We start from the raw sequence: 25,553 nt of genomic DNA on the forward strand, positions 1-25,553 counted from the left end.
GATAGGTGGGAAAATAATATGTTTGGTAAACTGTCTCGTTCTTTGCGATTTTGATCTAACTATACTGATGATATGGCTAGTAGTGAGAATTGAATTGAATGTAAACTACTATTTCATGAATGATCAAATGAAAATTATTCCAAATTTGAGAAAGAATTGTAGTATTTGAATCTTTTTGACAAGTATGATAATAATTCATGGCGTTGATTTCGACGTCACTAATGGACACCATCTGATGTGTATACAAGGGTTACGAACGTCATTGTACTTGTAACGAGCTATGATCGTTACAAATACCCTAGTACTCGTAACAAGTGAAGTATGTAGTATCGGTTACATAATACAAAAACCCTTAGTTTTATATGTCATTTGTAAAGGGCAGTTGAGTTTGCCCGTTACACAAATGTTTCACATGCATTTCCATTGTGTCGTGAGTGTAATCTTGATCAGTCTTGTGGAATAGGCAGATGATTCACTCTTAGGCAGAGTTTGATTATATATACTACAAAGTACTATGTAATTTTTTTCGACTTTGACAAATAATCCGGATCATTATCTAAAATAACGAAAAATAACTATAACATAGGGTTTATAAAAGGGAAACTAATTTGCACCGGGCCCTGTTATTATATGTAATTTGAGAATTAATCTTGATAAAAATTAAGTTAAATAAAAAAGTTACAATAGGTTGATATAATACTTACATATAATAGAAGATAAATTTACAATAACCCACTTATTTGACCGTTCTTCTCTCTAATGGTGGTTCCAATTTCTCATTGCAACCGGAAAGACTTAATCTTTGATCCATGTTGTTGTTGTTGTTGTTGTTGTTGCTGCTGCTGCTGTCGTCGTCGTCGTCCCCCTCTCCGATGTCCGTTGAAGGTGTCCGCGTCCACAGAGTTCTTAATGTGTTATGTTGGTCTGGCTTGGTGAATTGTTGTCAAATCTGCCGGCTTCCTTGCGAAATTTGTAATCTTTTGTTTATTTTCTTGTTTCTAAGAAAAATTCTTTTGTCTTAGCTTATCTATTGGTTTAACGCGGACCATGATTAGCACTACTAAAAATGAGTAGATTTCTCTAAATACTATGGACGTGTTTGACAGCAGCGTTCAAGGTTGCGGGTAGAGTCTTGACTAGACCTAGTTAAGACGCTACTTGTAAAATTTGTAACTGTTTAGCAAGGTAACGGTTTAGGTAGCGGTTAGCCGGTAAATTTAGCCTTTGGGTAGCTTTTGTCAAACGTTAAAATTAGTAGTTTTTAAGGTAGCGAGTAGCGTTTGACAAATTTATAGTAAAGTTTTAAACGATATTCTAACTTTTATTTTATTTTACAATATCAACTGCTACTTTTACCGAACGCTCGTATTAATTACCCGCTATTTTGACAGTTATCCGCTACTATTCAGCGCTTTCCGCTACTCTAACCATTACCCGCTACTCATCCGCTGACCGCTATCCGCTACCGTTAAATATGCCGAACAGGGCCTAAAAGTCTGATTATTTAAACTCATTTTGACTTATTCCAATAAAATTAAGTTCAACTAAATTAATATAAGTTCATATAAATTAATTCCAATTAAACCAAATCGAACTTAAATTACTAAATCACCCAAAAACTTGCGAGTGTATTGGGGCCGCAGCAGCTCTATCCAATTCCAACAGTGAAAAACTGAGAAGCAATGCAAAACCAACGCCGCTCCACAAAACCACCCCCAACCACCGCACTCACCGCCTAACAAAACCTGTCGCATCCCTCCATCAATGGCGTCGTCTTCTTCGTTAACATCATCATTATCATCCATAGTAAACCACCCGCCATACTCCCTCTGCATCAAACTCCACCGACGATGCGCCGCCTTCTCCTTTTCCCGTCTCTCCTCCCACCGCCCTCCCACTGTCAAGTGGGCCACCCCCTCCCTCACTCTTTCTCTCTCCAGAAACTTCTCCCACCAACCGGATAACCTAACCCTCCGGCATTTCATGCCTCGTGCTTCTCTCTCTCCTCCCAGTATTCTCTCCGAGTAAGTTCTTCATTTATTTTTACCCTTTCTATTGCTATTCTGATGTTGAAATGTATGATTGATGATTTGAGGGATTTATTTGGATCTTATATTGTTATCTTAGACTTGATTATACTATTATTTTATCCTGTTTGATTTCAATTTTCATCTGATTTAGCTTGTTTGTATGATCATAGACTTGTGGTAGTCCGAGATAACACCAAATTTAAGAAATAATTTTCAATTCGATTTTGTTAAGCATTTTGTGTGTGTGTGTTTTGGGGGAGAGAGCCACACGGTAGTGATGTAGACGAGATTTGATTCAGTTCTTGGCTACCCCATTGGACTTAACAAACTAAGCTAGTTGATGACATCCACTAAAAGTTGGTCTGATAAGTTCAGATAAGTTGCAATCATGTCCTATAAGTTCCAATTATGTCCTATAAGTTTACTCTATGTTAGTGAGGTCTGATCGGGCTCGATAAGTTTCAACCAGATGGATCAGGTTTAATCAGTTCCATCCGGGGTTTAATCCGGTGAAGAGAACGCCTCCTAACTTCCTAAGTAGTTGATTTTGTGAATGTATGTTATAAGGGGCTTTTCTTTTACCCCTAGTTGCGTGTTGAACCACTCATCCATTTTTGTTCCTCCTATATGATGAGACTCCATGAACTCATGGCCCGATTTTATCATAGATGCTTGGTTAAGTCTTGATATATTAATATATTACACTGAGAGAGTGTACTTAAGCTGCTATCCCACGAATTTCGGAAAGCCGATTTTACCTCCGATAACAATTGTGGTAACCACAATTTAGCTTGTTTGGATAGTAGGGAATGGAGAGAAAGAGAGGGAAGGGAAAGGGAGGGACATAAGCTCTCTTGTTTGGATACAAGGTTAGGGGAAGAAAGGGGAGGGAGAGGAGAGTTCCATTTTCCATTTTTCCCTCCCTTTTTAATAAACACCATCCCTCCAAAATTGGAGAGATTTGGAAGGAAAATGAAGCACCTTCTCCCTCATTTTCTTTACCCTTCCCTCCTCTTATTTCCTTCCTTACCTTTCCCTTCTATCTTGCTATTCAAACACACCGCTAGAAAGTAATTGACTTCTTGTGCAACATGTAATATTGTAGTGAATTGTACTTGCAAATACCATCTCTTCCACCAAGAAAAGACTTCCCATCTTGAACTTTGTGTTTCCATATCAATATTATCGTTTTTGGATGGCGGGGATACTATTTACTATTAGGGGCCGTTTGGTTCGTACGAAGTAAGGGGAATGAAATGAAGAAAGGGAAAAAGGGGAATGGATTGGTAATCTCTTTTATATTGTATGTTGTTTGGATTGACAAAAAAAATGTTTGACATCAACCCTTTTTCTTCTTCCTTCTCCCGCAACCTCCTTCAACAGTCACCATCATCCATCTCTCTTCCTTCTTCACTACATGCTTCCTTTTTTTCTCTCACCAGTAGCCTCCTCTTCCTTCCGTCAACAATAGTGAACCTTTTCGCCGTCCGTTCGTTGGATTTAGAGGTTCATTTCGTCCATCAAAACTCTAGATCTAGAGTTCTCATGATCGAATTCGACCTATTAAACCCATAATTATAAATAGGAAGAGGTTTTTTTTTCCACTCTTAGATTCCCTTTTCCGTTTGATTTTTGATGATGTAAATGGTGGTGGGTTTTCCTCTGCTGGTTGGTGGCTTTCGTGGTGGAAGGTGGTGATTTCGTGTGGTTGTTGGTGTTGGTTGGTTCACTGGTAATGGGTGGTTTTTTGGATGGAGCAGTGTTTGTATTTGGGGGTCCACTTTGTGTTGGTTGGAAGAGTGGTGGTGCTAGTGGTTGGGGTGGTTGGAGACATGGTGGGGCTGGTAGATTGGAGGTAGTTGGTTGATGACTGGTGGTACAAGGTGCAGATAGCTATAGAGAAAGGGAATGGAAAACCTTAGGGGGGATGGGGGGGGGGGAATCAGTATAGAAAACTTTGGGGGAAAGAAGAGGTGAAAGGGAATGATAGATTTTACTTAACAAACAACAACTAAGGGCACGCTTGGATTGGGTGTAATGCATTATGGGGGTAATAAAAGTCAAACCACCATAATAAAAGGACAATGAAGGTGAATTGAGGTGGTTGCAAGGAGGGTGGTGTGGTGGTATTGTGATGAGAAGTTGTGGTGTGGTGGTGTTGTGAAGAGAAGGGAGGAAGGGGGGAAGTAATTACCCCCCAAATGAGGGTAATAATCACCCTAGTGGGATGGTGGGTAACTATTCCCCCCCATGATGAGGATATTTGTTCCCCCTTCTCTTTTATTTTCGTCTTGCCAACACTAGCTTGTTCCCTTTGCCACCATTTCATCCCCTCATCATCACCTTCAATTACCTTAATTTGACTTTTATTACCCCCTTAATACATTACCCTCAATCCAAGCATGTCCTAAGGGAAAGAGTTGGGCTGATTCTCTTACCCTTTCTTGAAGACCCCCAACCAAACGCCCCCTTAAATGCAGGGAGTTTAGGATGATCTTGATCATTTGAACTGTCAAATCACTTATATACTTCATTTGCGCTCCAATACTCCAATGCAAAGATTGAAAACTACACCCTTTATTTCTGTCTCCACTGAATTATTGCCTGAAAATTCTAGGTGATAGATATTAGATACTTCATTATGTTAGGAATTTCATGTTTTAATGTCGTTTGGTTGCTAAAATGGCCTTTCCTTCTTACCTTATTATTGTGTAGCACTCCAGAAGTTTCTGATGTGCCTCAAAAAGGTCGTGTTTACCACGAGACATATGGATGCCAGATGAATATCAATGACATGGAAATTGTGTTAGCTATCATGAAGAAAGCTGGGTATACTGAAATGGTTGAGGCTCCCGAGAGTGCAGAGATCATCTTCATCAATACTTGCGCTATTCGGGATAATGCAGAACAGAAAGTATGGCAACGCCTCAACTACTTTTGGTTTTTGAAGAGGAATTGGAAAAGAAATGTTGCCCAAGGTAGGTCACAGTCTATCCGCCCTCCTAAAGTTGTGGTTTTGGGATGCATGGCTGAGAGGTTAAAGGATAAGATACTAGATTCGGATAAGATGGTGGACGTTGTGTGTGGGCCCGATGCTTATAGAGACCTACCACGGTTACTTGCGGAGGTAGATTATGGTCAAAAAGGTATAAACACCCTTCTATCTCTTGAAGAAACTTATGCTGACATAAGTCCAGTCCGCGTTTCACAGAATTCAATCAGTGCTTTTGTCTCTGTTATGAGAGGTTGCAACAATATGTGCTCATTTTGCATTGTTCCCTTCACAAGAGGCAGGGAACGGTCACGGCCCGTGGATTCCATTGTTAGAGAGGTGGAAGAACTTTGGAATGAAGGGGTCAAAGAAGTAACACTCCTTGGGCAAAATGTGAATAGCTATAATGACGCTTCTGGAGTTGAAAAGGATGTTGAACCTGAAACCAATTGGGAACTTAGTGAAGGGTTTTCGAGTATGTGCAAAGTGAAATCTACTGGTCTGCGGTTTGCTGACCTATTAGATAGGCTTTCCACTGAATTCCCTGATATGCGGTTCAGATACACATCTCCGCACCCCAAAGATTTTCCTGATGATTTGCTGTATCTTATGCGGGATAGGTATAATATCTGCAAAAGCGTGCATTTACCTGCACAGTCTGGAAATAGTGAAGTACTTCAAAGAATGCGACGGGGCTATACCCGAGAGGCATACTTGGAACTTGTAGAGAAAATTCGAAGGATAATTCCAGATGTTGCACTGACAAGTGATTTCATATGCGGTAAGGCTATGGATTTCCAGTTTTCATTTGGTGACCTCTTACCTTTATTTTTATTTATTTTTTGGCATAAACACTTCTTGCAACTTGAATACCTATTATTGTCTACTTCGTATAATTATGTAGGAATTACTTTTGCCTATATTGTTTCTGCACCTTTACGTGTTCCATGCTTGTGTCTTTTGGATTGCCTACTCTGTGTGTCTATCTTTAAGACCTTCTTGATTCACATTTTCTAATGAAGTCAGCGCATTTTGGCTGATATTCATACAAATTGGTGCCTTTTGGTCGTGATTTTGATAAACAGCAATATCAAATCATTGTTGGTTACCATTTCAATAGTCTTTAGTTATCAATTGTCTTTCCTGCAAGCTCTTTAAGTCTTTTTTCTGTTTTGTTTTAACATAAGCACCTCTTAACTTGAATACCTATTATTGTGTATAATTTTGTAGTAATTACTTTTGCCTATATTGTTTGTGCACCTTTACGTATTTCATGCATGTGTCTTGTAGATTCCCTACTCTGTGTATCTATCTTTAAGACCTTCACGATTCACATTTTCTAATTAAGTCAGCATATTTTTGCTGATATTCATGTAAATTGGCGCTGTTTGGTCTTGATTTTGATAAACAGCAGTATCAAATCGTTGTTGGTTGCCATTCAGAAGTCTTGCGCTGTCAATTGTCTTTCCTGCAAGCTCTCTTAACTCTTTTGTTGAACTTTAATTAGTGTGACTGTTCACTACACCCTTTGTCCATAATAAGTAGTCACATTCTAATAAATAAAGACATGCTTTACAAATGTACCCTTTATAATAGCCGTGTTTTCTATCCTCTCCCTGTCACTCAGTTTTAGTAAGGGTGTATTAGAAAATATAATCATAAAGCATTTTTAATATTAGGAAAGGTAAACTTTTTTTGGTAGATAGAACATATTATATGTCAATACTAGTTCCTGCCAAAGAAAATATAAATATATTGATTTTCCTATGGCGGACTAGCAGTATTAGGGTGAGTTTATCCCTAGTCTTGAAGGGAGTTTTGAAGAGAGTCTCGAGCTAGAATCTTGGGATAATGTGGTAAAAAACTACAACAAGTCTTGAGGTGAGTTTGAAAATCCAAGACTCACTCAAGATTCACTTGAGACTCCACTTTTTCTCAAACCAAATCAAATTATACCACATCATCCTACTTTATCCTATTTAGTTATCTTTTTTTAGGAGTTTAGTTGAGTATGGGGCGAGTTTGGGGATGATGTGTAAAAGTAAGGAGAGTCTTGTGTGAGTCTGAATAATGAAAAAAGTAGGTAAAAATTAGTGGAAAGCTGATGTGGCAGAGTATGAAGATTGGGGTTGAGTCCGAGTGATAAACTCACCCTAACAAAATGGAGCTCCACTCAATCGATCAGTATATTTCTGTCGCCTGATGTTTTATGAATCATGTGTATCTATTAATTTATACATATGGAAATTTGTGCAGGATTTTGCGGGGAATCAGACGAGGAATTCAGTGATACAGTGAGCCTCATCAAAACTGTTGGCTACGATATGGCATACATGTTTGCCTACAGCATGAGGGAGAAAACCCATGCCCATAGAAGTTACACTGATGATGTTCCTGAAGATGTGAAGCAAAGGAGGCTAACAGAAATGATAGAGACCTTCCGTGAGAGTACCGGTCAAAGGTACGATTCACAGGTCGGTACAATTCAGCTCGTGTTGGTTGAAGGCCCGAATCGTAGAGCTCCCGAAACAGAGATGATTGGTAAGAGTGATAAAGGTCATAGAGTTACATTCCCGATTATGCCCTTGTCTAATAGGGATAGCCAAGATGAGAGTAAGCAAAACCCTAAAGTTGGTGATTTTGTGGAAATCAAGATATTGAGATCAACAAGAGCAACCCTATTTGGGGAAGCTCTTGCAATTACTAAACTGAGCTCTTTCTATAAGGTTGCAGAGGAAGAAGAGGTTATGGTTTGTGCTGGTAGAACTTGATTAAGGTTGATGCTTCTCGTTTAGCCTTACCATTTTGTAATATATACTCACTCGTAAATTTGCCTCTTGTACTAGGAAATTTTGGTTAAATATAATGGAAGTTAACCACCTCCCCTCTATATTGCTGCCTGTCTGCCATGAATACTGACTCCAGGACGGCTCTCTACGCTAATTGCGGATTTGTGTGACAACCCGGTTGTATTTTGTACACAAATGATTGGTGTACCCTTGAACAATTACTATGTTTCTGAAGACAAAGTTGAAACTTCAGAAATGCTGAAACTGGAAGAGACGTGAAGCCTCTGTTTTCTCAAGTGAAGAAGAAACTATTGATGCACTCCAATTCTATTTTGTTGGTTGGTACACTTCAGGTACATCTTAACCATCATTTAAGATTATTTTAGGGTACATCATGAACATTAGTAATATTTTCCACAAAATGTTGATTTCATGCTTCATACTCTTGTTTTGAAGAGGGTTCTTTGTTTATCAGTTTGGTATGTTCTTTGATTCTTGTTGGTGCACATCTAAATTCCTTGGTTTGTATTGATATGTGCATATCATAGACAAGATAAACAGGGGATTACCGGAGATTTCATTTTTTTTGGGGACAAAGGTGGAGATTTCGTTAAAGGAGAAGGAAGCTTATATTTGTTCGGATTCTATGGACCCTAAAAAGATAGACAGGAAAACTCCGAAGATTTCCTTAACATAGAAGAAGACTTGCATTCTTCGGCTTCTATCGAAATTTGAAAGAATGCTTCTCTTTTATCTAGAGGTTCCCCATTAGACAACAATCTAAGTAGTAGACCGTCACTAGACCTGACTCGTACCTTATTACTCAACTCATAATTAATTAAGCGTTTACCTAACCTGAATATTTATGTCTCCTCTTTGGACAAAAAATGTTTTGAATTGACTAGTAAGTCACTATCGACGGTATGGGTGTTTTGATATTGGATCGTGCGTAGCACTTTGGCTTATTTGGTAGCAAGGGCGCAAGTCTTTTGCACAATGGGTGTCCCAGGTTCGTAGGAGCACGAGTGAGTTTTTTTATTAAGAGCGGTCTATCACGTGTTGACATTTTCCCGATGTTAAGGTCCAGCGTGTCTCATATGAGGCAACTCCCATGAGCCTGTGTGCATTCTCTGATGCATGTATCTTGTTGTAGGTTAGTATCATTACTTTTGTTGCGCACATGGGGTAGGCTGGCCTGGATCAAGCCTCGGGGATTCATGCGCCGTGCGGGCGGTCAAAAGGCCCGTCCGTGACAGTTCACTCTTGCCTATCGGCGGCAAGAACGAGGGTCGATTGGAGATTAGAGCGCATGTGTGCGCACAACGGTCACAAACGGGGCCAATAAACGAGAATGTATCTGTTTTGCTGAACTCTGATAGATTTTGGATGCTTTAGAGCGAGTGACATCACAATATTTATAAATGCCTACAATAAAACGTTACACTAGCAATAAAAATAAGGCAACCACTAGTTTGAGCTAGAAAGTGTTGACTTGTAACTTTGTAAGTTGTAGACTTGTAGCCATGACTGGTTTAGTTTGTTTGGCCATAGAGTGAAAGCACTAGCCCTGCAGTAATTAAATGTTAACACAGTAATTAATATTAACCAGGGTCTATGAGTAAGTATCAGATTAGTAGTAGCAATAGATATTATTGCATTGTTCTTGAATCTTGATATTGCTGCTGCTTTTTGTTTCTGTAATCTTTAATGCATTTACAATTTTACATCCTTTCGAATTTACCCAATTTTAATTAATGCATCTGGGTATTCCTTCTCCTTTGCAGGATTCCACATTTTCAACTCTTTCCTGCTTCTCTTGTCAGAGACATTGACATTGACATTTGCTATGCAGAGTATGAATTTCGAAGTTATGTTTCCATCTTTCCAAAGTTTTCTTCTGAATTCTGTTTCTTCCGCCCCTAAAAAATTACCCCATACTACTTTTTTAGACGTTCTTATTTGTTTTCTCAAGAGCCCGCTTACCAAATCATGTGTATATTTTACACCCAAATTTTAATAAAGTAAAAAATAGCTCTATGGGTCAATCTTTTAGGGACAGATGGAGCATCACGTACTCTCTGTGATGTTACTCAATGTAGGATGTCTCATGGCTCGTGTCCGATCTTGCCTGTTTTAGTGTCGATTAGGCGGCTTAGGCTAGGCACACAACCTAACCCACTCTTACGTAACAAGAATTGAACATAACAATAATAGAGGCAATAGCACTCAGAAATACTAACCTGCAGGGAGTTGTTTCATATAAGACACGTTGGACCATAGCACCGCGAAAATGTACCACGTAACACTAAGCTCGTATGCCCATCACTCTGGCCTAGAAATTTCAACTTCTTTTATGTATCTTGTCGTGTTTTACGATAAAAATGTAGACCACACACGACATGGACAATTGCACAAATGCACAATAATGTATCATCTCTCGTGCCACACATGACATGCACACATGCATAATAATATGATCCCTCCGTCTTTTTTATAATCAAATTGATTCATTGATAAAAACTCATATGACATCTACGTAAAAGTTTTGAATCTAACAAATACGGAGTACATAACAATCGAATCAAATAAAAACTTTCTTTCACCATAGCTAAGATCATAGTATATCAAATATATGTGTACCCTTATTTATATCGTTGTGATTTACAGCCTTCTTCGACGGGTGAGTCTATAGATCTGTTGTATCCGTGACAAATATGATTTCCGTCTAAATACATAAAATTAAACTAGAATCAAATGCACCATAGGGGTACTAACTACACTGAAAATATGTAATTTTATTCAGATTTAAAGCAAAAAAAAACATAATTGAAGAAAAAAGTCGAAAATAACATAATTTTCGAAGAAATTTGGCTACTTTTTCCTTTAGAAAACCTTAATTTTTTGTAAATCCTAAAAAGAGAGAAGAGGAGAGGGGGAGAGAGAGGGGAAGCGACTCTTTTTCTCATCACCAAATCAGTGCAATAATCCTTTCGTCTTTTTTATATACACGTTTTGTCTTTTCCACTATTCCTATATTCCACTATAACCGATATAAAGATTTCAAACAAAATCAGTTTGTTTTTTGATTTTTGTTTTTATAGTCCAAACAAACAATAACTTAAAGAAGCAGGAAGTATAAAAATAATTAAGTACCAGAACTAAAAGGAAATTCATTAATATCCTTTTATATCCCACCAAAAATAATAAAGCATGCCGTATAAATTCATTAATTAAGAAATGGTGGGTAGGATATAGATTTCTTTTTTGAGTAACAAATGATAGCCTAGTGAGTGGGCATCACTTATAGGCTCTAGCTTTGGGGATCCTACTGATTGGATTTTCCCTGATTTGTTTTTCTTTTTTCCTTTTTATATACTTCGTATTATTTACAAAATGATCCCTTTTGTTGAAACTTAAAAATAAAAAAAAAAAAAAAAATTCACAGAAGTATTAGTCTTGTTTCTCGATCCTTACTTAATCTGGTATGATTTTTCTAATTTTCGTTCTGATCTTAATTATTTGATTAATTTTTATCTTTTCTAAATGTTTTAGGTGAATATTCCTTTGTTTTTTCGGGTTTGGTATGCATTTTTCTTTTATAATATGATTTAAAATTTGTAAGAAATACGGAGTAAGTAATAATGTAATACGGAGTATGCAATAATAATAAGGTAAATAGAACATCGCCTAAATTACTAATAACCATGAATACTCCCTCATTTCCTTGAACTTTCCAATTCTTATTTCGGGGCCATCCTACAACTATTTTCTACTTTTACTTCATTCTATTTTTGCCAAATAAATACGAATTATACAATTACTTCAATCGAATTTGGATCATTAATTAGTTTTATTACTAAAATCATATTCCCTCTTCCTCTTTTAGTTGCAAAGTTTCTATTTTCGTGCGTTTCTTTTATTTCATAGTTACAATCTTTCTACTTTTGGCAACTTAGCCTATTTGACTCTACCAAATAACCCTCATTATTACGAAGTACTACCTCCGTTTCAGAAAGTTCTTTACGCTTTGGAAAATGTGTCCAAAGTATAAAAAATTTGACCGTAAATTCTCACCATTATATACATCAAAACGTTACATGTAAGATCTTGTTATATTGATCTCGGGATATATTTTCAGAATATCAAATTTTTATAATTTTTTCACATACGAAATAGGATATATTAGTAGTTAAATATTGCATTGAAGTCCGTGCAAATAGTAACTGTAAAGATCTTTTTGAAACGGAGGTAGTATTCAATAACAATTATTTCCCCTAATTATATTTGAAAATAGGCCCGGGTAGAAATATAATTTATTATCTAACCAATAACCTTTGTAAAAATTGAGTTGAACAATATAAAATTGCAACTAAAACAGAACAGAGGAAGTATCCACGCTGTAATAATGTTTTTCATTTTACTTGGTACATGTGGAGTTGAAATAAGGATTCGTTATTGGACTTATTTTGACTGAACTTATATTATCTGAACTTATCTGGACTTAACTGAACTTATCTGAACTTAACTGAACTTATCTGAACTAATTTATCTGGAAAAAACTTGTTTTGTCTGAAATAAACTTATTTGTGTGTAAAAATGTCTGAAAAAACTTATTTTTTTTGAACTTATATTATCTGAACTTATTTTGTCTGAAATAAGTCAAAATAAGGCCCTGTTCTTTTGGACTTTTTTGCAGCTTAGTTCAGTTCAGTTCAGTTCAGTTCATTCAGTTTAGCTCCATTTAATTCAGTTCAGTTCAGCTCCATTTAATCCAATTCAGTTCAATTCAGCTCCATATAATTCAATTCAGCCAAATAAAATTTAAAAGAACAGGACCTAAGTCGAACATAACAGAGTCTAAATAAATAAAAGGTTTGTGGGAATTGTGGGAACGGCCAGACTATTTAAATAAATAAATAAATTCCCAAAAAGAAGGTAAAAGTATTAATTAAAAAAAGGGAAGAATGAGCAGATTCTTGAAAGAAAGAATATAAATAGTACTACTATCAAGTTGAAGTTATTATGATGATAACAACACAAACCCCATTATTTTTATTATTTTTACAGTTAACATCACATCACATTTCCCAGAAACAAAGAAATTAAATTAAGAAACAACAAACTAAAATAAAAGAGAGAAAAATGGGAGGATTGTGGTCAACTATGGTGCTCATCATATTACTACTGTTACTACTACTACCATTGTTAAGAAGACGATGGTTTAAATTCCATGGTGATAATCGTATGAAGAAGAAGACGATGATGACGTCATGTAGGGTTCCAGAAGGAAGTTGGGGTTGGCCTTTTATTGGGGAAACTCTTGATTTCATCGCCTCTTCTAGAACTTCTACGCCTGTTACTTTCATGCATCAACGCAAATCCATGTAAGTTTTCTTTCTTTCTTCTTTCTTGTCTCTCTCTAACTCCATATATTGCCTAATTTGCTTTGCTGCATAACCTCAGTCTTAACCACTGGTCTAAGATCTTGTTGGTTCGTCGAAATATGATATAGTTAATTTGGATATAAACTTAAGACCTGTTATTTACAGATCATCATCAGTCTTAACCACTAGTTCAGGACCTCATTGGTTGGTGGAGACATGCATGATATTGTTAATTTGGATATAAACGTAAGACCGTTATATACAGATCACCATCAGTCTTAATCACTAGTTCAAGACCTCGTTGGTTCAATGCGTCGAAACATGATACAGTTAATTTGGATATAAACGTAAGACCTGTTATATACAAATCATCATCAATCTTAATCACTAGTTTAAGACCTCGTTGGTACGTCGAAACATGATATAGTTAATTTGGATATAAACGTAAGACCTGTTATATACAGATCATCATCAGTCTTAACCAGTAGTTCAAGACCTCGTTGATTCGTCGAAACATGATATAGTTAATTTGGATATAAACGTAAGACCTGTTATATACAGATCATTATCAGTCTTAATCACTAGTTCAAGACCTAGTTGGTTGGTGGTCGAGACATGATATGGTTAATTTGGATAGAATCTGAGACGTATTGCACATAGACCATCACTCGATCTTAACCACTAGTCTAAGACCTCTCGTGGGTTCGTCGAGAAATGATATTGTTAATTTGGATAATAACCTGAGATCTTATTGTACACAGACCCTCGGTATTAACTATTAGTCTAACACCTTGTTGGTTCGTCGAGACATGATAATTTGGATTTGAATTTGAGACCTTGTCGTACACATATCCTTAGTCTTAACTACTAAAATGAAGTTTATATTTATTTATACTCTTTTTGTTCAATTATAAATTTATTAGCAGTTGGATGAATGGGGAAGAAATACTTTATTCATCCATCATCACTACTACTAATACTCTCTAATAGTACATGGTAGTGCATGTGGTATTGTAGAAACTAAATATCCCATAATCATATACACTTAACTAAACATGAAACTTGATTAAACATTCGAAACTATAAGTTCAATTAAATAATTCTATTAGATGCATGATAAACAATTACGTACAACCGTCCTTTTAGATCGCTCTTACCTTAAAGAATAGTAATTAGAGTCTGAATAAAAAGGTTTAAGTTTTTAGAGTCCGAATCTTCTATCTCATGTTACTTCAAATGTTAAGGGTAGTAAGTAATAAAGGTAAACATAGGCACATAGTGGATGGGAAATTATTGAATAAAAAGGTTTTACTCATGTTTCAATATAAGGAAATTAGAGATTTCCATCAAAAACATAAATGGAGTGAAAAAAAAATTGTTGTTTGGTGTGGAAATTTAGTTTTTTTTGTGATTGAGATTAGCATCCCATTTTCTATTTGAGATATGTATGAAACACATTCCACCAAGTATGGGGATTTTGTGGTCTTTTCTATAGGGGCCACCTTATTTGTCCAAGTAGAGATTGATATTTTCTGACGTTGAAATCAAATTCATCCCAAAATGTCTACTAGTGTGTGACCCTTTTACCTTGTCAAATTAAATTATTCAAATTTTATTATATGGTTTTTATTACGCAGAATGGTATGGATTTCTTTCACGCGTACCTAGTATTTTCTTAAGAAAAAAACAATTGCTCACATAAAACATTCAGATCATACTTGATCAGAACATAACACAAAAACCAACAAAACACTCACATAAAACATTTAGATCAAACCAGAAAGCTAAAATCAGACCAGATTAAACCGAAACTAGAAAAATTAGACTGAACAAAGCATAAGAATCAAGTTTCTTAATGTACATCTTAGAGGATGTGTTGCTTTTGTTATGGTTAGAATTGGATCTTAGAGAGATGAATTAGAAATAAATATGAAAATCACAACTATAAATAAATGCAAAAAAAGTACACCTTTAAGGCTTTAACCCATGATTCTTTAACAACAACTCACCTAATAATTAAACATCTACCGATAAAAAGTGGTGATGATCTATTTATGAAAACGATATTTAATTGCTCCAAAAGATAAGAGTCGTGATGATGATGATCATCATCATCTCTAACTATTCGAATAGTATTGTCATCAATCATCATTAGTGGGTTGTATCTCTACAAAAAGCATTTTCCCATTAGAGGGGTTGATCATAAGTAGAAGTCGGTCAATATTTTTTTTATCTTTCGTTTTATATTCCAACTAGTTTTGCTATCAAACCGTCTGACACTTATTTAACTGTCATAATATATCGAATAGTATAACAAGTACAGTAATAGAGGGGATTAAAAATTGGGTTGGACTTGACTTTAACACAAAATCTCATGCACCAATTGACAAACCCATAGCTTTGTTATGGGTCTTTCGAGTCGGGCTCAACTTCGGTCTAAAATGCTTATTTGAGGATGACCAAACTCACACGTTCCTGGGTTGGGTCGGGTTGGGTCAATGGGTCCGACTATAGTTGATCAGGTCCAATAGGTAGCTAGCTGGGTAAGTGATAAGTTTTTTTTGGTGTTAGTACCCGGTTCACCCTTAGGGCTAATCCGGATTCGGGGCGAGTTATGGGTGGATAAGTTCCAGTCCCCTCCCAATTGTTGTTGCGGGGGATCGAACACGGGTTCTTCCTACCAATTTCAACCCCAATCACCACTGAACCAACAAACAATTGATTAGGTAAGTGATAAGTGACATAGCATGTAGAGTGTCAGCCTGTCAGGCAGTCTTTTTACAATAAATTTATATTTATATTCTGGTTAATAAAGATAATGATGTACTCCTATCTAATCCTAAAGCCTAAAGATTGTACTTAATGATATAAAAGTGGAACTTAACTTAATCAAACTAGCATGTAGGGGAAGATGTAGAAACAACTAGTTTGTAGTTTTGCAGTACAATAGTTAATGAACCAACATTGTGCATTCTTTTCAATAAACTGCGGAGCATTTATACTAAATATTAATAACATCAATCGACGTATAATTTTGCCATATTTTTTTAAACCGATAGAAACACACGGCTTAAATTATACTCCCTCTATCCCGGAATACTCGAAACGGTTTGACTTCTTGCACTATTCACATAATTCACTTTGGCCCTATTTTATTTATAGTATATGAAAACAAGTGTTAGCATATAATATATTGTTGGCTTCATCTTAATATATATTTTCAAAATATTAATATTTTATAAGTTTTTATAATATATAATTAAAGATATTAATGGTCAAAGTTGTGCATTAACAAGCGTGTCCAGTCAAAACGTTGCGAGTATTCCTAAACAGAGAGGGTATATTTTATATTTTACGGGCCATTTGGGCTGGCATACATCCGCCGTGCATTGTCCTTGTACAACTTTTCTTAGCATGACACTTAGCCACTTAGGGCATGTTTAGCAACATCCAAAATTTTGGACATCAACCTCTCAAACACCAAATCCAACACCAACAACATTTAGTAAACATGAGTTCTAAATTATCATGATTTGGATTTATGAACAAATTAATCCCTCCGTCCCTTAATATTTACCCTAGCTAGTTACCTCTTTCGGTTATTCATTGAACTTGTCTCACACTATAAAACAAACAAAAAGAGACGGAAGGAATAGTCAGTCTAGATGTGATTAAAATTCGGGCCGAGTCGGGCATTAACACAAAACTCATGCCCAAATCAATAAATTTGGTGAGGGATTTTCGAACTGACCAGATTTTTTCATGCTTGTCGATCCTGCTCGGACTATGGTATAAAAATGTGTATTTGAGACTGCCTAAGTCTGTACTTTTTTGGGGTCAGGCCGGATCGGGCCAGTGGACCGGGCTAAGGGGTCTAAGTCAGTCGTATTCTATTACAAGCAGATAAGTTTGTTTTTCCTGTTTGTGAAAATGAATAATACTAGTATGTTGACAGGGAAACATAAAGGGGGCTGAAATAGCAGAAGTTTCCCCCTGGACAACAGTAGTCAATCTGGAAGAAACCTTTTTGCCCCTTTTCTTTTTTCTTTTTTTAAAAAAAAAAAAAAAAATTCTTTTTTAAATTTTTAATTTTTTTGTTTGCAGCAATAATTCATAGCATTTGTAGGAATATTACTTGCATATCATGTCAGCATTTGGTAGTATGATTGACTAGTCAGTAGTCAGTAGTCAGTAGGTTGAATAATTTGTGGCAACACCAACACACACAATGAAACAAACCACAACATAACAAAACAAAATGCAACATAAAGAAAGCGCACTAGTTTTAACAAACCATTTGATAGGATGTTCGTGGTCGTGTCGGGTCGTGTTTTGTGTCGAACTCACGTATTTTAACCTAAATATGCATGGCACAAGTTAAATTCACTTGTTTTGTGTGGTTGTGTAGAGCCAAAATTTTTAAAGGACGGCGTATTCCCATATGAATTCGTGCCTAAGCCTGATTTCATCCAATTTAACATGTTTTGTCATGTTTTTCCAAGAAAAATGTGGCATGAGGCCATTCCTTGTTGGGTCGGGATTTCTTGTGCATCTTTCACGTCGTGTCGTGAATTGGGCTGGCCCGACACAATGTCATCTTTACTATCTTTGTGAGTTGTTTTCAGGGGTAGAGAGAGACCTGAAAGGCAAATGATGTAGACTTAATCTGGTCGTAGCTCGGGCCTTAGATAAGTTTTTCTATGAAAGAATGACGCTTAGGATTGTGACGCATTTTAATGGTCGCAACTTGCGACATTCATCATCACCTTTTTTATATAGTTTTGTTAAATACTTCTGTGTTCTTTATTTACGTTCTTAATTTATCTTTTTTGCATCTGTCATAACAACGGGTAATTTCTAATTATTTTGTGAATCCTCCATTTATGTTATTATAATTAGGTATGGGAAGGTATTCAGAACACATCTATTAGGAAAACCAGTAATAGTGTCAACAGATCCAGAAATAAACAAAGTGGTGTTACAAAACCATGGGAACATCTTCATCCCATCTTACCCAAAATCAATAACTGAACTATTTGGTGAATCCTCCATTCTGAGAATGAATGGAGCTCTCCATAAGAGAGTTCACGCGTCGATCGGAAGATTTTTGAAATCCCCAGAGTTGAAAGCCCAGATTACAACAGATATTGAGACTTCTGTTAAGCTATCTTTGGATAATTGGAAAAATTGTGACCTTGTTTACATCCAAGATCAAACTAATCAGGTACGCGCTGATAATAGAGGATATTAAGGGTATACACGTAATTGTACTAAAGTTACGAGTATAATCTTAGTATCCTCTATTACAATCTATCAATTATGCAGTACTTTTATTTTATTTTAGGATTTTTTTTCATATTTACCACCTTTTAAATTTCACGTTTTTGTATTTACCACCTTATAAAATGTAATTTCATATTTACCAAAAGTTTTATGTTCACCACTTTGTAATGGATTTCATCTCATTTTTCATCCATATGAGCCCCATTTAACCAACATTTTTAATTTCCCTCCTCTTTTATTAGGTTTCCAATTAAATAAATTAGTTAAATAGGGTTCAGAGGGATCGGAAGTTGGATGAAAACCGATAAGAGGCGGTGAATTTAAAACATTTCATAAAATTAAGGAGGTAAATATGAAATTACATTTTATAAGGTGGTAAATACAAAAACTTGAAACTTAAAAAGTGGTAAATATCAAAATATCTTTTATTTTATTAACCGGAGTATTAATTAACTCAATAGTTAATTGTTTGTTAATTGTGATATGGATGGTGGGCCCTTTTCAGCTTACATTTGAGATATTGGTGAAAGTACTAATGAGCCTGGGTCCTGGTGATGAAATGGAGTTGTTCAAGAAAGACTATAAAGAGTTTATCAAAGGCTTGATCTGTTTACCTATCAAGCTTCCTGGCACACAACTTTACAATTCTTTAAAGGTATATAAATAATATTCTTTCCTCCGTTTTCACGCCGTGTTGACTTTTGTACTATTCACACTATAACATTTGACCATCTTTTGTCATTTACCGATAAGAAAAAAGTTTTATACGAATCATCATGAGCCCCGACCCGACGAGACTCGAAAATAGCGGGGTTTGGCATAAATTTTAAGTCATTTTTTGGGCCCGGCCTGACCCGACATGAGTGGCAGATGCCCTCAGTTTGAGTAGTTGTTGGCCCGCCCCTACCTAATGGGTAGAATTTTCAAGGCTTGACCCGACTCAAACCCTAACTGATCCACAATTTGACCAGGCCCGAAAAAAGCGGGTTTGGGCATAAATTTTAGGCCCGTTTTTTGAGCCTGACCCGACCCAACATGAGTGGCAGATGCCCTCGTTTGAACAGTTGCTGGCCCGCCCCAACATAATGGGTAGAATTTTTAAGGCCGACCCGAACCCTGCACGGCCCTCAATTTGACCAGGTCTAGGTGTTGTGATAGAGATTTGTGTGCATATATTTTGTCTTGACTTTTCTTTTTCATTTTTGTTAATCCAATATTTTTGACATTTCGCCACCCAAACAAATAATTTCTGACTCCACTATTATCACAACGTAATGCGTGGACCAAAATAAATAAATTGTTAATTATCCCTCCTACTCTTAAGTGTTGACTAAAGAATTGAAGTGGTCAATGCATGCATGCAGGCCAAAGAGAGGTTGCAAAAGATGATAAGAAGGATAATAGAGGAAAGGCTAATAACATACAAAACAAATGACACTACAAGCAACTTAGCAGCATCAAGCACCACCACCGCCGCCGCCATCACCACCACCGCCAGCAGTGATGCAATCGACGTGTTGTTATGCAACGTTGACGACAGAAGCGACGACGATAAATGTCAACCGTTGGATTTCGTCGCCGGAAATATAATCGAGATGATGGTCCCCGGAGAGGACTCTGTGCCAATGGTGATGACCCTAGCCGTCAAGTACCTAAGTGATAATCCCCTTGCTTTAAAACAACTTGTGGTAAGTGTCTTATTACGTATTACCTCCGTTTCAAAATGATCTTTACACTTTCTGTTTCAGTCCGTTTCATAACGTTTTTTAACACTTTGATTTACTATTTTTTTTAACATGAATTTACTGCCTTACCTTTCTTACCCCAACACTATTTACGATTTTCCACTCAATCTTTTACTCCCTCTGTGCCTAAATGTTTTTTTCGTTTGTCATTTTATGCGGTTATTAAGGAAAATGGAACATTATAAGATTAACTATTATTGCTGTATTTTTATGGGAAATTGTTGCCTTTTTATTTCATTTTCACAAGAAAACAAAATAGTTGTAAGAATTTGAGCCAGTAGAATTTAAGGAATTAAAATGTCAATTCATTAATCCATCCACGTACACTTAAACTAACCAATGAGATTACAAAGTCTTTTAAAAATCATGCATCAAAGAATGTTAATGTTATCAAAGCGAAAGCTACACGATAATCCAAAAACAACTATTTAAAAGAATCCAAAATGTTAGTTAAAACGGCAATTAAAAACAAGTTTAATTAGTTCGTCGGCAAAATTTAGTTTTTTTTTTAATAAAAGGCAAAAACTACTCCGTAGTACGGAATAGATAACAAGTCAAGTTGGTGATGAAAAAGATGAGTAACCTAATTGTAACGAATAAGACGGGTGTCGGTGACAAAATTAGAGGGTAAGAATTAAATTGGATGCGATGAAACGTCGTCGTCACGTTTTAATTTTCCATATTGCATGCTCACTGAACCCCATCCTTCCACGTCCAAACTCTAAAGCCATATCTTTTTTGTAAAAAAAATAAAAATAAAAAACAAATAAATCTAAAGGCTTTTTATTGTTTTTAACAAAACCCAAAATTTTCACTTTTCATAATAAATTATTCTGGTTTTCTGTCTCACATTTTCTGTGTAAGGTCAGAGTCCGTTTTATATACTCTCTCCGTCTCTTTTTGTTTTTTACGTTTTGTATTTTTCACGCGTTTTAACGAATAATTAATTTGCTTTGAAATCCCTCAATTATTTTTATTTAAACGAGATAAATTACGTTTATTTATAATGTTTTCACTTTTATCAAAATTCTGATATTGGGAAATGAGAAAAAATTTAATGTCCCAATGGAAAAGTGTGAGAGATTAAATGACTCAATGAATTTGATTGGTTAAAATAATAATTGAACACAAATTTTGATAGAATACTAAGTTATTTATGTGATAATATAATAGGAAATGTAAAGAACATTTTGAAATACCCAAAAAGGAAAACGTAAAAAACAAAAAGAGACGGAGTGAGTATTTTTTATTTCAGTTTTCTATGTTTTACAAAATATGAAAATTATAAAAGATATTACATCCGTTTCTTGTTGTTCTTTACGTTTGACTTTTGACACGTTTATTAACGACTAATTAATGTATATTGAGATTCCTTCATTTTTCTTATTTAAATAAGACAAATAATTTTTATTTATAATGTTTTCATTTATCAAAATTATGATATTGGGAAAATGAGAAAATTTTAATGTCCTACTGAAAAAGTGTGAAATATAGTACTCCCTCCGTCTCTTTTTGTTCTTTACGTTTTCCTTTTTTGGTATTTCAAAATGTTATTTACATTTCCTTTTATATTATCACATAAATGACTTAGTATTCTATCAAAATTTGTGTCCAATTATTATTTTAACCAATTAAATTCATTGAGTCATTTAATCTCTCACACTTTTCCATTGGGACATTAAATTTTTCTCATTTTCCAATATCAGAATTTTGATAAAAGTGAAAATATTATAAATAAACGTAATTTATTTGTTTAAATAAAAAAATGAGGAATCTCATGCAAATTAATTAATCGTTAAAACGCGTGAAAAATATAAAACGTAAAAAACAAAAAGAGACGGAGGGAGTAAATGACCCAATGAATTTAATTGGTTAAAATAATCAGTGGACACAAATTATTAAATCATTTATGTGATAATATAAAAGGAAATGTAAAAACTTTTTGAAATAGCCAAAAAGAAAAATGTAAAGAACAAAAAAAACAGAGGGAGTAAATTTTTTTGATTTTGTTGTTAGTTTTCGAAATCAATGTTATTAGTATAGTTATGACTATTTTTTTAATTCATGGATCATGATTTAATCTAAACCATAGAATTCCGTATAATTTAGAGTAAAGGAAGTAATTAAACATCGTATTAATGAGGATTAGAGACCACTTCTTTTGAGTGATTAATTAGTTTTTGGGCCCGGGCGATGCCCCGGGTTACTACATTAATGACATTTACATTTACTTATATTTTATTTTTGCAATGATAACATGAACAAATGTAATAGCTTAGTGGTAAAGACTTTAATCTTTAAACTCAAGGTCAAGGGTTTAAACCTTATGCAAACCAAGTTTGATATTTTTTTAATGTGTATGAAGATTACATTGAGCAAACCACCCATAAGAAGAGCGTCACGTGTCACATAAACTTTCTTTTAAACGCCTTTTAATATATAGTATAGATAGATGAGGATTTTTTTCTTATTTTGTGGGATGGTATATAGCAGGAAAACATGGATTTGAAGAGGCAAAAGGCTAATTCCGGGAACTCCTATGCTTGGACCGACTACATGTCTTTGACGTTCACCCAAAATGTGAGTTCGATCACACTACATTATTAATTTTGTGTGTGAAAAATTGATTTTGGCACACCTATATGAAAACACAGAAAACTGTACCAAAACCAACTATATAGTGTGCCACAATCAGTTCCCATGTGAGAGAGACTCTCACACTACGTTTATGCTCCATTAGGTAATAACTGAAACTCTAAGACTGGCGAATATCATAAATGCAATTTGGAGACAAGCCACTCAAGACGTAGAAATTAACGGTGAGTATTTTATACTTCTTTTCTAAACCCAACCTATGATAAAAGTAAAATCCCTTGCCGTTTGGCCATTTGGGATATAAGTTGCATGTAGTAGACCATGTACCACTAAAGATCATTGTTGGTCGGGTCGGGTCGGGTTGGGCTTCTGAGCCCATGTGCCCATGTGCTTGGGCTTGAACGGGCCTGGTTCACGACAAGCCTATTTGTTTCGTGTTGGGGTGGAACGTGTCGAAATTTTTTAAAAAATGTGGCCCAAGTGCAACACAAGCCCACTTGCCCTCAAATTGGGCCTTCGTGCCTAAAGGGCTAAACCTAATCCCAATCAATTAAACGTTTTTTGTCCTGTCTGGACGTGTCGTGCTTTTTCCAAGATAAAAATACGACCCGTGCCAACTCATAACTTCGTGCTCATGTCGGACCATGTTTTTTTTCCCGTGTTGAGTAGTGTTGTGCCTGGGGCTGGCTTGACCCGGCCCAGTGGCATCTTTATGTACCACATATCTTCTCACTAGCCATGCAGATAGATGCACTTACCGTAAAATTGTTTTAGTTATGTGTTTCTAAATGAATGTTATTAGTAATTTTTTTATTGATAATAAATGATGTAAATATGAAGACTAATAATAAGGAATATGTTTGAAATTGCAGGTTATTTGATACCAAAAGGATGGGGTGTACTTGCATCCTTAACCTCAATTCATATGGACGAACAAAATTATGAGAACCCCAATAATTTTGATCCATGGAGATGGGAGGTAATAATAATAATAATTGCACTAATTAACAAGTACTCAACATTCATCAATCATTTCTTACCAATAATAAATTAATATAATAATGATTTTATTACTAATCATCATTAATTATCTTAATTTAAATGAATTATTATTATTATTGGCAGAAGAAAGGAATAGTTGCAAGTAGCAATACATTCTCTCCATTTGGTGGTGGACAAAGACTTTGTCCTGGTCTTGAATTTTCACGCCTCGAAATCTCTATTTTTCTTCATCATCTTGTCACTACTTATAGGTATTTCTTCTTCTTTTTACATGATTACTTAATTAATCGGGTCATTTGAATCGGATTCGGGTTGAATCAAATTAGTTTAGGTCATGTTCAGTTATGAATCGGATTCGGGTTGAAATGTGAATCAATTAAGTTTAGGTCATGTTCGAATGAAATATCGTCCATGTTGATTTTGGGTATTGGCCGGTCAGGTTGAGTTAACTAGCTTCCTCCGGCCGTTTCTTAAAAAATGCATCGCTTTGAGTTTTACATTATTTATATACAAATTTGATCATCAATACCTTTAATTATATATAAGTAAAAATTATCAAAATTTGATATTATGAAAATATGCATTTGGGATTTTTCTAGCAACAATCAAAATAATGAAATTTATATTTATATAATACTCAAAAGTAAAATGCATGGTCAAACTTAGTATACGAATAGTATTAAAGTGATGCATCTATTAAGAAATATTCGGTTGTATGGACTTACTATAGTAAAATAACTAATATTCTTAATTAGACTTATCGATTGTCGAGTCAGCTCAATTTTAGTGTGGGTCAAAATCGAGTCATTTACTTTTCAAATAACATATTTCGGATCAGGTAATCGAATGCGGTTTTATTTTCTTGTACGTAGAAAATTACTCGGTATAAATTTATTGGAAAAAATAGGTGACAAAAATTTTGTGGGTGACAGATGGGTAGCGGAGAAAGACGAAATAGTATACTTCCCAACAGTGAAGATGAAGCAAAAACTTCCCATAAGAGTCATACAAGATGGCTCATTGATTTGGTAAAAAATACTTGTATATGAAGTAGTGATTGATTGATTGAGGGCCCACCAAAGCCAGGCCCGTAACTAGGCCCGCCAAAGCTAGGCCCGTACCTAGCCCGCTTAATCGGGTCAAGTCAACCAACTTCTTCTCCAGAAAGATATTCAGAATTTTGGGCCCTATGCCCTATCCTATCACAAATTACATCACAATTTTGCTGTATTCTGTTACTCCTCCGTCTCGTTTTACTTGTTTTATATTGATAAAAAAATTGTCGTAAAATTGGTCAAATAAAGCAAGTAAATGGAGACAGGGAATATCATTTTTTTTGTGAATGTGGGCATGTTGTCAAATGGCGTAAATTTTTGATTGTACCCATATACAATCAGAGTTAGTTGTACCCCATTCAAAACGACTTCTCGTTATTTTTGTTGAAAATTAAATTAAATTGAATATTTACTATTTTGGAGATAAAAGCTTATGTATTGACTTGGAAATGAACATTTCTAGACCTGTCAAAAATCGACCCAATCCAAAAACCGACCCGAAACTGACTCGAAAATACTGGGCCTTGAACAAGATTTTGTTGCCCGAACCCGATTATACCCGAACATGAACAACCAGAAAAGTAATGCGCCAAAACCCGACTGAATCCATTTGACCCGGCCGCTTAGAAATCGTTATATTTATAGTAATAAATGATATTATGAAGAATTTTAAGCACA

The 25,553-nt window shown here is 35.4% G+C and overlaps 2 protein-coding genes across 3 annotated transcripts; both read left to right on the top strand.

Moving 5' to 3' along the window:
• The first annotated feature begins 1,600 nt into the window (after positions 1-1,600).
• LOC110798904 (CDK5RAP1-like protein) lies at positions 1,601-7,912 on the top strand. The gene is made up of 3 exons (XM_022004102.2): positions 1,601-2,024; positions 4,746-5,803; positions 7,279-7,912. Exons 1-3 carry the CDS (start codon positions 1,765-1,767, stop codon positions 7,791-7,793), a joined length of 1,833 nt encoding a protein of 610 aa, XP_021859794.1. The 5' UTR covers positions 1,601-1,764; the 3' UTR covers positions 7,794-7,912.
• A 4,757-nt stretch (positions 7,913-12,669) lies between these two features.
• On the top strand, positions 12,670-25,304 carry LOC110798894 (3-epi-6-deoxocathasterone 23-monooxygenase CYP90C1). Of its 2 annotated transcripts, none has more exons than XM_022004091.2 (9): positions 12,670-13,195; positions 18,095-18,419; positions 18,984-19,133; positions 19,843-20,166; positions 22,717-22,803; positions 22,964-23,042; positions 23,691-23,797; positions 23,944-24,071; positions 24,753-25,304. In XM_022004091.2, the coding sequence occupies exons 1-9, from the start codon at positions 12,954-12,956 to the stop codon at positions 24,850-24,852; spliced, it is 1,542 nt and encodes a 513-aa protein (XP_021859783.2). In that variant the 5' UTR covers positions 12,670-12,953; the 3' UTR covers positions 24,853-25,304. The 2 variants fall into 2 exon arrangements, with proteins under 2 accessions (XP_021859783.2, XP_021859782.2); XM_022004090.2 differs by having other exon boundaries at positions 12,683-13,195; positions 22,714-22,803.
• Positions 25,305-25,553: the final 249 nt, after the last annotated feature.

This window comes from Spinacia oleracea, chromosome 3 (assembly GCF_020520425.1).
Source record: "Spinacia oleracea cultivar Varoflay chromosome 3, BTI_SOV_V1, whole genome shotgun sequence".
Classification (NCBI taxonomy): Eukaryota; Viridiplantae; Streptophyta; class Magnoliopsida; order Caryophyllales; family Amaranthaceae; genus Spinacia; species Spinacia oleracea.

Bases quoted from the DNA above. Each gene is read 5' to 3' on its own strand.
- LOC110798904 (XM_022004102.2), top strand. From the start codon at position 1,765: ATGGCGTCGTCTTCTTCGTTAACATCATCATTATCATCCATAGTAAAC. The intron at 2,025-4,745 runs GTAAGTTCTTCA...ATTATTGTGTAG, and splicing joins CCTCCCAGTATTCTCTCCGA to CACTCCAGAAGTTTCTGATG. The intron at 5,804-7,278 runs GTAAGGCTATGG...AAATTTGTGCAG, and splicing joins GACAAGTGATTTCATATGCG to GATTTTGCGGGGAATCAGAC.
- LOC110798894 (XM_022004090.2), top strand. From the start codon at position 12,954: ATGGGAGGATTGTGGTCAACTATGGTGCTCATCATATTACTACTGTTA. The intron at 20,167-22,713 runs GTAAGTGTCTTA...GATGGTATATAG, and splicing joins TTGCTTTAAAACAACTTGTG to CAGGAAAACATGGATTTGAA. The intron at 22,804-22,963 runs GTGAGTTCGATC...ATGCTCCATTAG, and splicing joins CTTTGACGTTCACCCAAAAT to GTAATAACTGAAACTCTAAG.